This window comes from Antedon bifida, chromosome 8, assembly GCF_963402885.1.
Source record: "Antedon bifida chromosome 8, ecAntBifi1.1, whole genome shotgun sequence".
In the NCBI taxonomy this organism is placed as follows: domain Eukaryota; kingdom Metazoa; phylum Echinodermata; class Crinoidea; order Comatulida; family Antedonidae; genus Antedon; species Antedon bifida.
In genome coordinates, this window is record NC_136233.1 from 18086435 (window position 1) to 18100264 (window position 13830).

The window sequence follows — 13830 nt, forward strand, 5'->3', positions numbered from 1 at the left end:
ATAGCTACTCCTTTGTTAAAACGATCAAGTATCAATTTTCATTTTTTTAATTGGATCTGAAATTGTTAAGGGGATATTTTTTTTCCATAAAAATACAATCCAAATTTCCTGTTTCCGGGCGTTTAAAAGATTTCCTGATAATTAACCATATTTCAAAATCTGTTTTTTCTGAATATTATCAAATTAAGGTATTTTCCCTTCCGTTATCTTTTTTTTGAATACTCAATGTATAAAATAATTCCTCGAATGAACAATATTCGAATTCCTGGAAATGTGTTATTTCTAGAACTAACTAAGCGTAGCTGCTGTGTATTTCTTAATTAGCTTACTTTATTGTATTTTACTTTATTAGAGCAACACACTATTTTGACCAATCAAATTGTGTACAGACACGACGAATTATTGCTATTTACACACGGAAGTCATAATTCGGCCAACTACCCGTCATAATTCGAAAAATGTGGATCGGAAACTAACTTTAACTGCTGGATGAACCAATTTTTAGAGAAAAACAAGTAAAACATGACGAAGTCTGGACTTCCTCGGGTCACGGTCGATTCAGAATACGGAAACTAAAACACTTAGGCCTATTATTATTATTATTCATCAAAATAGAATAAGATTTTAAAATATGAATTCAGGACGGCCAGTTCGAAGAAAACGGACTTGTTTGAAATAAATTACGGTAAGCAATTTTTAAAATGTGTGATATTACGTGTTTATCTCATGCTGCATTTTGTGTCAAATTACGCAATAACTCTTTCCGCATGACAATGAAACAACAATCCAAAATTATCGTGAATCCGAAAAAAGAAATTTAGCTCTAACCACCCCATCCCGTCTACATGTTAATGTTTAGGCCTATCGATGTTGTATGGCAAATTGATCATACACACTCGATAGCTCGATATCAGTCTCTGTTACGTTTCTGAACGATAGGCTTACTAAGTGGCTGTTAATGATATTATATACATGTACTGGAGAAGTTTATATTTTGAATACAAACATGCGTGATTCAAAGTAGAAGACGGATCTCTTATATTTTTAAATATATTTAAGTAGGCCTCCCATGTATGAATAAATGAAAACATTGTTGGCATCAATTTATGTTTAGGATATATGATCATTGATCATATTGAATAATAATGTACATAGACCCTACACAAGCGCTACATGTATGCAAATCAACTATTGTCTTCCGATCATGTGACCTATTAGGTTGCAGAACTCTTTCCAGCTCCCTCTGTTCTCCTTAGTTTTCTTCGGTACAAGATTTTACTGGTTTGAAGAGAATTTGTTATCTGAGGCCCATTTATTTAGCTTCGTGAAAAAAAAGATAAATAATGCTATGTTTCAAAATCTATTGTGTATAAAACTTAGAAGCTAAATGAAATTCCTTTGAAGATTCATGAAATTGTTCATACAGAATACAAATCAAGTGAAAGGGATTTATATTTTGCTCATCAATAATACAGCACTATTTATTCGTCTTACTCGAGGCTCACAATTCAGCCTTATAGAGACGTGTTGAAAATCCATATTAGCAGTTTCCAAAGCAATTACCTTCAATCTGTTGTGCTGTTTTCTGGGGTCAGCAAGGCGGAAACTACATTAATTGCAGAAACATAGATTGGTAACTTTACGCTCACATTTATCTGATATTTGTCACTGATCAGACACTTGGTTCTGTCCAGTTCGATAATCGTCAATAATTATACGAAAATGTAAACACGTACGTGCGAGAGGCGTGTTGTTTTCCGATCGTAATTTTTGTCTATGTGTCCACTAACTTTTTAAAATAGACCAGAGCATACTATTTCTCATAGAATTCAAAATTCAAAGAATATTATTATTTAAATCAATGTATATAACATTAATGTGAGATTGGATATTACAATTCGATTCAGAGCGTAAATGCTTACACACAACCACAGAAAACAAGACACACAAAAAATACAACAAAAATTGTTATAGAAAATAACGTAAACGTATTAAGAATATTAAGAACGAAAAAGTCTTAAGATTGTTTGATTCAACATTTGATTGATCGAGTTTAATTTCTGTATAGACATATCATTTTGACGTACAGATATGTTACTATTTCAAATGAATATAAACTTAACTTCAACAAATTGAATGTGATATTGATTTTGTCCAAAACTAAATATGCATACAAATAATTAAATACATATTTGAAATATTAGTACATTTTGAGCGTTTAATGTTACCTCCCAACTCGCCATCGGGACGAGTTCACATCTAGTGTTCATTGTAATTGTCGTGCAAGAATTTGGCAAATTCACGCACATTTGTGCAGATGTTCGCAACCCGAAAAGCAATAACCTGTATTGACTAATCGAAGTTGACAGATATAATGGTATACAACTAAAAGTCAATTTAGTACGTCAGGTTTTCTTCTGAAATTGATGATGAATATCTTTCTTCATGCATAATCCAATCAGATGACTAACTTTATTTAGACTCTAATCAAATGCCAACTCGATATGGATTTAAACTAGTGTCTGCATGACTATTGATGTGTCCTTGTTAGCAATATAAATTGCGTTAAATTAAGATACTGATATAATAATGAATAAGAACTGCAAATTACACGTATACGTTTGTGTAACTAATTGAATCTAATAATATTTTGTACAATTCAGCTCACTATAGTTGTAAAATTACTGTGCGTGACAAAATATAGGCCGCCGTTTGTATCGAGACGGTAGACGAATGAGATGGTAACATATACTGTATAATAATACGAAAGATTAATCTACGCATGCGTATGAGTTCAGTCATTCAATATTCGGGACTATTTGGTCGATTTACGAGACGGAAAGTGGCACTATTATGATAATCCTTCGTATATTCAAGCCATCTATACTGTGTATAGTTTTACATTTCGAGGCTAAGAAAATGCATTTAATTTGTAACACAATAATTTCCGCATTAGTTCATGATTGCATAAGTATGATTGCTTACTTTGATTAATATTTTATTACATGCTTCGGTTTCTAATTAGAGTCGTGTTGTAATCACCATTAATGTACATATCTATCTTCATTTAGATTTCATTATGCGCAATACTCTTGGAGCATTAAAGCGATGCCACTTTTTATACTACTACTATTCATGTTTATTTTTATGACGTTGCGCGTATAAAATTATTCATGATTAGTTTTCAATTAGGTTTAGAAACAGTCTAGTACAGTAGCATTGTTGCTCGCTTGTATTCTGTCTATTTTTCAACTAGATTAGCTAGAAGACTACTATACGCCGATAAGGAAGGTTTCGTTTTCACGTGGCGCCACTCGAATACACAGATATCGAATTTTAAAACACTACACACTTTTATACTACTGAACCCTTTTGGACCTAACAATTCGACGAATATTCCTATGCAGGTTAATAACTTTAACATTTCAGAATAACCAAAAATGTGGTTGATGAATTTCCCAATCTGAAAGAATGATTGAATATAGGCCTAGGGCCTATATACAAATAAATAAAAAAAGAACTTATAGACGCGATTATTTGCCCCAAGTCTGTATTCATTGTCTTTTTTTTATTTATTTGTTTTTATTTCGATCTCAAATAGTATACGTATGAAACGCCATAAGTGCCAAAATATTTATCTTTTTACTAATATTAAGACAAAACTCCGTCTGAAACCCAGACTAAGACGCGATTTGAACTATTGAATTTAACAAACATAACGAAATGCCACCGTAATACGTAATCATTCAATCAAATCGCAATAATTTTAAAAATATACCAAAACCATCTACTTCGGAAATAGATATAAGTACCGAGAATCGGCTGCTTTATAAAACTGAATATGATTTAAACATATTATATCGGTAGGACGTTATATTCATTTCTCTCTATTTCTCCATATCCATTATGATGTTATGATGTATTCTTTCTGATACTAATAGAATGTTATTACAACTAATACGATGGCACTACTGTAGACTTCCTGGCGAAATTAATACATACATCAATACATTAGTTACAATTGACATTCAACAAATTTTAATCCAACTATGAACTAAAAAGATGGGTTCCTTTTTATAATGTATATATCGGTAACTGTATTTAAATTATACATACATACATACTACAGATCATATGTGAAACACATGTGATTCTTTAGTACGGAATTTGCCTATACTGGACAAATATTGTCATGTGAATCGGATAATCTACATGAAAGTAGCATAAATTGTAGATGCTCGCAGCTTAAATCAACATGGATATATTCATGTTTATTTTTATGACGTTGCGCGTATAAAATTATTCATAATTAGTTCTCAATTAGGTTTAGAAACAGTGAACTCGCTGTATTCTGTCTATCTGTCAACTAGATTAGCTAGAAGAATACGGTACTATTCGCTGATAAGGAAGGTTTCGTTTTCACGTGGCGCCACTCGAATACACAGATATCGAATTTTAAAACACTAATCTACGCACTCTTATTGTGTTTCTGAGCGTGCGCACTATGATTTGATAGTTACTCGATAGCTACGTCGAGTACTGACGCGTCTTAAACGCGCAAGATCCTTAGTATCTCGAGTGGAGAAACGGGATGTTTCTGCAGGTTTTGACTTCAACAATTCGATGTGAGTATCTTCTATATAATCTACTGTATCTACTATATGTGTGGGTTTATGTTATTCAGCAAAAAAGAAATGATTGTCTTTATTTTAATTCAAGATCTGTTAATTGACAGTTAAATAAAATTAGGCCAATGAAAGTTAAATTATTCTGTCAAAGGCAATGAACGGCCAGGAACATTTTGTTGACTATTCTTGCCATCGATGTGAATAAGTTACCAAACGCTGTTTTACATGTGGTTTACGTGTAAAGCCTGTATCAAGGGCGATTGAGTTTTAGGGTTAATTTAGAGTCTACAGGTTTCACATGTTATGCTGTATCACGGAATTTGCCTATGATACTGTGAAAATACATAGGCCTACAGTACCGATAATTGGCTAAACTAAACCAAAGCTATGACGGCAATTGAGAAATTCATTAAAAGGTGACGATAACCTGTTATTTATAATTTAAAATTCAACTAATATGAAAAATATGGTAATGATTATGGTTTAAGCTAAAAACAACAGACCATTACAAAGTGCACGACTATATTATTATGAATTTACATTCTTGATGTATATTGCTTGTGATGTATAATATGCATACAACTGTTGTAATGTGTTTGCACATTGTAACATTTTACAATTCTGAATTTGATTAACAAAATGAATGCCATGGGTTTTGCATTATCTAATTTGTATTTGAATAAAGTTTCATCGAATGAAAACACTATCGATCAATTAAACGCAATGATAGGAGGGCCTAGGAGTATAGCTTAATGCTTATACAGAAGAGTTGTTCATAGTATGCTGTCCCAGTCGTGAGAGGGAGTTCGAATGGATTAGTCTAGAAAGTGTGTCCTTTCGTCAAAGGTTTTATTTGGACAGTCAATATTAAGACAGAAACAGGCTTAGCTCGTCATTTTAAGGTAGTGTTCGAAAGCATTAGTGTTATGGTTAGAAAGTAGGCCTATAGTAGTGTTGTTTAAGGGTCTTTTCGTGGACATGCTCTTGCCTTCTGATGGTCCGAATATACAGCTCAGAGCGTCGTTCCGTACTCAGTGGAGCATTGTCGTTCTGCGATGGCGCTAGTTACAATCCGTTTTGCGTGATTAATTTATGAATAACGCAATACAAAATGAGCATAAATAGGGCGAAATCGTGGTCCACTGCGAGTTTTCATGACTAAACTGATAATTTAAATAATCTTCGTTGAAATTGCACTAAGACATGTTTTCTCTGTGTCATACTATACTAAATGAAACAATAATTTGAGCGTTTGTAAAAATAATTTTAAAGATATCATTGAATCATTTTTTAAACATTATGTTTATTTATCAGATACAAATAAACAAACACAAAATAAAAAAATACAAACCATTCGGAAAGTTAAAATAAGAAAATCATTGATATTATAATTAAGCTCGTTTATTTGATTACGCCATTATTCGTTTGTTGATATTATTATGCATTACCTTGTCGGTTGCAGTGTCAAAGTATATAATTGCATCATATTGTACGCACACATCTGAAAGTTCATTGCACCATGTGTATGAAACAAGAAGCATTGATCATTTATAAGATACATAGCAGTTGTAACGAAATATAGTGTATTCAATTTCTCATTCGCAGATTTTTATTTCAAGTCGCCGGGGATCGAAAACATATGTGTAGGCCTATGCCGGATTAATTAAACTTGTTTAGCAAAAAATCCTCTTAACTTTGATTTAAATTTCTTACATTTTCTTAACAAAAATATTGATACAAAACTTCCTGCCGTCTCGTGTCGATTTCTGCATGCCGGGCATGACAATTTTTAAGAAATTTTAATAAACTATTTTTTGCTGCTACATTTCTTCATCATTTTAGCTTAATAAACAAATATTGGTAAATCCAAACCCATATCATACTTATTTTCTTTCTAGTAAGCGCTCAGAAACTGAGCGCAATACTTGGCAATAAGTGACAGACTCTGCTATTTAGTCGGTCTCATATTAAAGATACAGAAAACTCGAGATTATAATAAGCTTTTGTGACTTATATAACCAATATATAAAGATTCATTTACACTGTTGGTTTTAAGTACAAAAGAAAAAACAGGATGATAACTTAAACATTGTGAGCGTTTTCGTGCAAACAAACTTAGGCCTATGACATAGAAAGCTGGTAATAAACAAACATGTTGCCAAGTAATAAATAAACCTCTTATAAGCATATACATTGACAGTTCAAAGCAGGTATCGTGTAATATAGATGATAAGGGCCTACCGTAATTACAAACACAGATGTCAGTATATGCGTGTTTATATTAATGTATACAACTAACAACAATTGATTTATCTTCATTTTTTCCCCAATAGATTTATATTCAATAACCTTTCCTCTAGTTGGGTAATTGGTAAAACAAACACAGTGTAGTAAAGTTCGAAACACTTATTAAAATCGTCTTTGAATCCTCGCTTCAATCTTGAAGTGGATGGCGCTCAGACTTTCACCGCTCATAGTTCGCAAAAACTAATTTGAGAGACATGAAAAGATTGCATTCATGCTTGAGAAGGAAAACCCCACGTAATACAAAATTAAGCAATCAAATAACGAATACTTCAGTACACAAACTAGTTTTGAGATCTATGTTTTGTTGATCTCCACAAAATTGTTTAATGGTCCTACGGTACCTTGTTTTTTTCATTAACATTTCCGTCACCAGATCAATTCCATCGTCTTAGTCGTTTATGGTTTATGTTGTCATCGTAGAAAATCGATAAATTGCAGTTTTGAATTTGTACTCGGTATATTAAGTAGGCCTCCTAGGCATTTTTTATTTATATTATGTTGTCTTTACTTTTCTAGATAATGGAATATGATGTCACAACTATCAATTACTCTTCTTCCGTGGACACAGATATTGAACATGGAGGTGGTGAAAAAGTGGAAATAGCAGAAGCGTTCATTTTATATATAACCTTAGTATTCGGTGCGATATTCCTAACCAGTGTCTTTGGCAACGCTATCGTGATCCTTGGAATATACTACGAACCTTCTCTACAGGTTGTGCGGAACTATTTCGTTGCTAGTTTAGCTTTAGCAGACTTTCTCACAGGGCTCATTGCCGTGCCAACGACAGTTGTATATTATTTATTCTATAGGCGAAGTTTTCAAATAAGCACTGAGAATGGATTCGCTGAGGGCGCTTCTTTATACACAATTCCTCTGTTCTATTTTATCTGGGCTTCGATTCATAATCTATTACTAATCACATTTGATAGATTTGTTGCGGTGAATTGGCCGTTAACATACGGATTAAAACTCTCTCCGAGGCGAGCATTTTGTCTGATAGGGATGTGTTGGTTGGTGAGTTGGTACCCTTGTATCATACCATTTTTCTGGGATTTAGAAAAATCGGATTTTGGTGTGCGTTTTGACCTTTTTGGAAACAAAGTTCGTAACTATATTTGCATGGTATACTTTACTTGTGTTATGATTATTATTATTACGTTGCATCTGAAAACATACAGCATTGCGCGACAACAAAACAAGAAAATATCAGGCAAACAGCAACTGGAGGTAAATATTACTAACCAAATTGGATCCAAAAGTCCATCTCATATTTTTCAACGCGGTACAATGAAACTTTACTGGGAGATCCACCAGAAAGCTTTTAAAACAACTAGTCTAGTGCTGTCTGTGTTTGTTGTAACACTGTTCCCATTGGTTGTCACAACGTCTATCAGTTATAGTAATGGTTGTGTCGTTACAGAAATAGCGTGGATCTCAGAGGTTGCTATGTTCTGTAGTTCTTCCGTCAACCCGTTTATTTACGCGTTCATGCGACAAGATTTCAATGCAGCCTTTCGTAAACTTGTTGGATGTCGTCGAACTACCAACGTTTATGAAAGACCAATCGTAGTCTAATAAAGGTAACAACAGAGAGATCAAATGGTTTATCTGTGGCTGCAACACGATCAGTTAATCAAAGTAATTAATAATATAATAAGATAATAATATTTGTCGCAGCCAGATAAGACTAAAATACTGTTAGGCCTACGAGTTCTTGTCTGGCGAGCTCGGTGTTCTGTTGTTAGATTGCGTTGGTCTAATGGAGAATAGGTACGGTATTGAACGATTCATCTTCTTACGTAAATAACGTCTCCACTATTACCGGACAGAATAAAAGGATCGGTCGAGTGATTCCGAAGCGTAGGCCTACCGAAAAGAGAAATCTCGAACGGAAAGTAATCTAGTTTCCCGGGCACTTCATCACAAATGAATCTTTATCATGGTAAGAACCAATTTGTGATATAATTTCCAAATTCTCTCCGGTTGCTAAGAAAAAAAAAAGTTAAATTGCGTATAGAGGTTAAAGAATGATGAAAACAACCTTTAAATTGCGTATAAGAAGAGATGGTACCATTTTTATTTATTTCCACAATATTTAAATGACCTGACATGACCGAAGTTTGACGTGAACCCAGTTTTAGGCTATACCAAGTGTGTGCAACTACCAATTCATTCTTCATAGTTCTTGTTGATATATTCACCAAAGATATATTAAGCTTTATTATAAATAATAATAATAATAATAATAACAATAATAATAATTTATTCTTTTTGATGATCCAATAGACATGCCGGTACATATATTTGAATAAATTCAATAAATCATTAAAGATGCATTTCCTCTAAAAATATTAATAAAATCAGACTTTGCAGTTTTATTAAAGTTATTCATTTTGTCGTAGAAAAAAAAACATTAACAAAAATAATGATTTCACTTATATAACAAAAAATAAACTCGATCTACAAAATAGCCTAAATCTACACTTTCAAACTTTACCTTAACTTAGTCTATTGGTAATTTAAATATTTAATGTTATTACTATTATTATAAGGTCTTGTTGAATTTCGACTATTGATCTCATTTACTTAATTTACCTTGATATCTGTGTCACGTTCGATGTTTTGTGTGAATGTTTTAATAATTAAGAGGTTTTATAATAAACATGCATTCTTCTAATCATCATTACGTGCAAAAGCAAGTGTATCCTGATTAACCGTTTTGACTTTCAACGATTATAATACTCCATGACCTTATTTCGAAAAAAAAGGCACTTGTAGACCTTGATGCTAATTGGCTCAAACGTTTTCTTGACTCAGAATTTACCGCTGAACAAAACGTCAGTGCATTTTTTTACCATAGCAACTGGCCGCCAGTTTTAAAAATAATGGACTAACTTCAACAAACATATTCATTTGTTTAATTAGTTTAAAATGAACGTGCATTGTTTTTCTTGATGTTATATTTGTGGAGGAAATATATTTTAACCATGATGAAACAAAAGTGAATATTATGTTTTATGTCATTAATGACGCATAATAATGGCATCACATGTACATTAATAAAACTGATCCTTTAGACTGTTTAGAAGTTAGAGGTGTGTCATTATTAAATGCATTATATCGGTCACGCAATCTTCAGTGACAATGACATCAATATGTGACGCGCTCATTTAAGCTGATGGAAATGATGTTTCTTGACAGAAATGATGCCCTTTGTGCGCATTCAAAAGCTGATGTATATTTGGTGCGCATCGACTTTGGGTCTATCGGTGTTTCTGAAAAAAAAAAACGCACTTTATTCATTATGTCATGAAATTAAGAATGCGACAATTATTTTATTATATTTGATTAAGTTATAATCGACGATGTTGCCGGTAGCGTTCACCTAAACAATGCGTCTTTATGATGACAACATATGATTACGCCACCAGCGATAGCTTTTATTTCGTTATATTCTTGTTTGCCAACAGATATTTCAACCTAGAACTTTAGGATAAACAATCATACTGTCTTTGATGGAAACCTTATTTTCAGAAAATCACCATGGTCAGTAACAACAGTACAAGTCGGTATATCATATTATGTTGTCACCAGGAAATGTTTTGTTCTTAATAAAAAAAAATGTTCTGTTCTTAATTTAGATGTCAGTAGACAAAAACAATATGCTTCGCAGAAGTTAACAAAAATGCATACACATAATAACAATACAAACATGGATAAAGTGCAATTTGTGATAATAAAATGCGCTGGGGTTGAATGAGAATAAGAGCATCGATATGGTGGACGGAGCCTCACCTCACCCTTCCTATGAGATGGCCGACTGTTATACCGACGGTGTTATTTACAACGTGATGTCACTTCATCTTATCGTGACAATAGACACTTTGACCAGATGGCTATTGAACCTTCAAGAATGTGAAAGTACTTAAGTACCATTACTTGTTCATTTGAAAATGCAGACAAGGGTAATTAAAGTCTTCGTAAATTATATACACTCGTTGTATAATCAGTTTTCACTAGAATACCCACCCACACGAATCACAATCATTGTTTGTATTCGTAATTGAGGAATTGGTTTATTTCCTCCATTTAATGTCTTTTTTCTTTCGCTGAAGATCCTTCGGTGATATAATAGGCCTATAAACGGTTTCCGATTTATGGAAATGTAATACATTAGAATCCGTGGACCAGAGACTAATCTTAATAATTATGTTTGAGGCTGTCCGTGTCGCCAATTGTGTAGGCCTAATAATAATAATGTAATGTTAATATTATTATTATCGTACTAGTTGCACATTGTTGAATGACTATAACGATCCATCTGTGCTGATCGGTGTATATAAATACGTGTAAGCCATTATACTTTACTCACCCGATGAACCGCCCGTCCTAGACTACGTTAACATCAAGTCCCGATACCTGTATACCGGTATGGGATAACTTTCGTTGACAAATTATAGTAGTTTTTTAGACGTACTTCCGTAAGAAAATTAACCGATAGTTTTATCCGATAATAAATAGCGTAGCTTTAACTTGTCTGTTATCCCGCATCCTTGATCATTCGAGACGCGGACCATAGGCCTACAGAATTTCCTCCTCGATTTCGGAGATGTCTTACTACTGGTGTAGGCTTAATCCCACTCGTTTCCTTGAGTGTTTCCGGCTATTTACCTTATATTAGTGTAAACTAAACGGTAAAGTTATTTTTTCCAAGAAACACGTTTGACTAGTGAAGAGAAGTAACCAATGTGGTTTGCCAAAACCTCCGGCCATTTACATAACGGTGTTATTTACCTTTTACCCTGTTTATTTTTATCAATGAACCCACATTTGTGACGTGTACGCAATTGAAATACACACTTAAAACTTCTTCAAAAAGTGGTTTCTTGGGTGGTTTACAGTAGGCCTATCGTTTTTTATGTCGACCATGGAGGTATATAATACGTCCATGTGTAGACCTGCAAAATGTTTCTGCTTTCTTATTGGAATTTTTAGGAATTACCATTTTTAGTTAATTTTTTTAGTTATAAATTTAACATTTTAAGTTTCATATTTAAATATCAAATTTAAATACAAATAACATCACGTTGTGAAGTGAGGTTTAGGGGTTTTTAATAAAAAATATTTTGAAATACTAAATACCATGGTCTATTAACTCACGAACGAAACGGAATAGTTTCATAGTTTCATATTATATAGAAACAGTATTTTGTTAGCCAATATGACACCATTTATTGTAAAGTATATGTATAGGTATGCCTTTTTAATTTAGAGTTTGATTAAAACATTTGATTGATTTTATAATTGTAGGAAATTTTAACTAGACCTATTTAGGCCTAAGTAGTACTGTCGTAGATTATGGCATTTTAACTTACTTTCTAATGTTGTTTTAATTCTTATAGGGAGGCCTAATGGTTTTATACATGTATGTAGGCCAACTGCGCCTAAGAGCAATAATTGATTGGATATAATATGGCGCACATAAATGCTTTTTTTAATGTTTTTTTTAGTTTTACTGTTCTGTGATTGAAATTCGTCGGAATCGTGTCGTGATTGTAAAAGTAGGCCTCATAAAACATGTTGACATCGAGTTTTCATGGACCTATAAATTATTTTTGTGTTTGAGTGCCGTACTCTGATGTGTATCAAATAAATAAACGACCCTGCAAATTGCAGGAAAGTAACTAATTAATCTAATCAGAGACAATCTGCAGATATTGCATTGTTTTTTGTTCATTAATTGCACGTATAGAAAGAGTGAGCGAGAGCAAAACGATTATAGATAAATCTAAATGTAAAGAGCATTATTATAACGCATGTCGTGTCTCCGGAATAGGGCCATCGAGTACTTGGAATGATTCCATTTGTTTACTTTACCAGCGATGATTTATTAGCAAATCACCGTAGAGAGTAGTTTCATTGGTGCTATAACAGATATTGCATTATTTATCGTGTCCTGCATTGGTCTTGGAAACTTGTGACGCGTTATTTACAACACGTGACGTCATTTACCTCCGATATTATTTCAAGCTTCAATTCAGAGACAAATTAAAGGTGAATGGGGATGAGTTTGAGAATAAAAATGTGTAATATTAACTTTTCCTAATTGAGCATATTATGTTTTTCTCAATTAAAGAAGATTATACTAATTTATGAATTAACTTAATCCCCTTACGTTACGTGTCATTAATCCATAGTTCACTATAATTATGACACGATATCAGTTAAGGAGAGGCATCCGTCAGAGTTCAAAGAATATTCTGATGGCAATTTAAAGGGAATTTTCGACAACAAATCGTTAAATACAAATAACACCACATTGTGAAGTGAGGTTTAGGGGTTTTTAAAAAAAATATTTCGAAATACTAAATACCATGGTCTATTAACTCACGAACGAAACGGATTAGTTTAAATCCAAAGGCTATGATTAAGCTTTATTCATTCTAATCCACAATAAACTAAACAGGAATAATGATACCAGAAATACATATACTGTCTATTTCCTCATAATTTGTCATAATTTATACTTAATGGTCACTCTGATAATATGCTATTGTAATCAAATTTTCTATGAAACCTTGAACAATCAAATCCTCTATTTACCAAGTACAGTACTGATTGTGAGTGGCGTGCTGTAAATTGAAAATAAATAAACAATCGCGAAGTATAATCCAATCGACCCACTTAGTAAATCCATATACCTGTTATACCATGGAGATCTTACAGGATACAGGATTTATCAAGGAAGAGTGAAATTACAATTACGATTGACTTTTGGATATATAGAAATTTAAAATGTAGGTCTACTAGAATTTTCAATTCAATTCAATTTCAATTTATTTCCACAATATAATAAAATACATACATAAATGCAACGAAGTGATTATGTGGG

The 13830-nt window shown here is 32.8% G+C and overlaps 1 protein-coding gene across 1 annotated transcript; it reads left to right on the top strand.

The window, feature by feature from the left end:
* The first annotated feature begins 551 nt into the window (after window positions 1-551).
* On the top strand, window positions 552-9364 carry LOC144850224 (adenosine receptor A3-like). Its single transcript, XM_078707460.1, has 2 exons — window positions 552-685; window positions 7452-9364. Exon 2 carries the CDS (start codon window positions 7455-7457, stop codon window positions 8511-8513), a length of 1059 nt encoding a protein of 352 aa, XP_078563586.1. The 5' UTR covers window positions 552-685; window positions 7452-7454; the 3' UTR covers window positions 8514-9364.
* Window positions 9365-13830: the final 4466 nt, after the last annotated feature.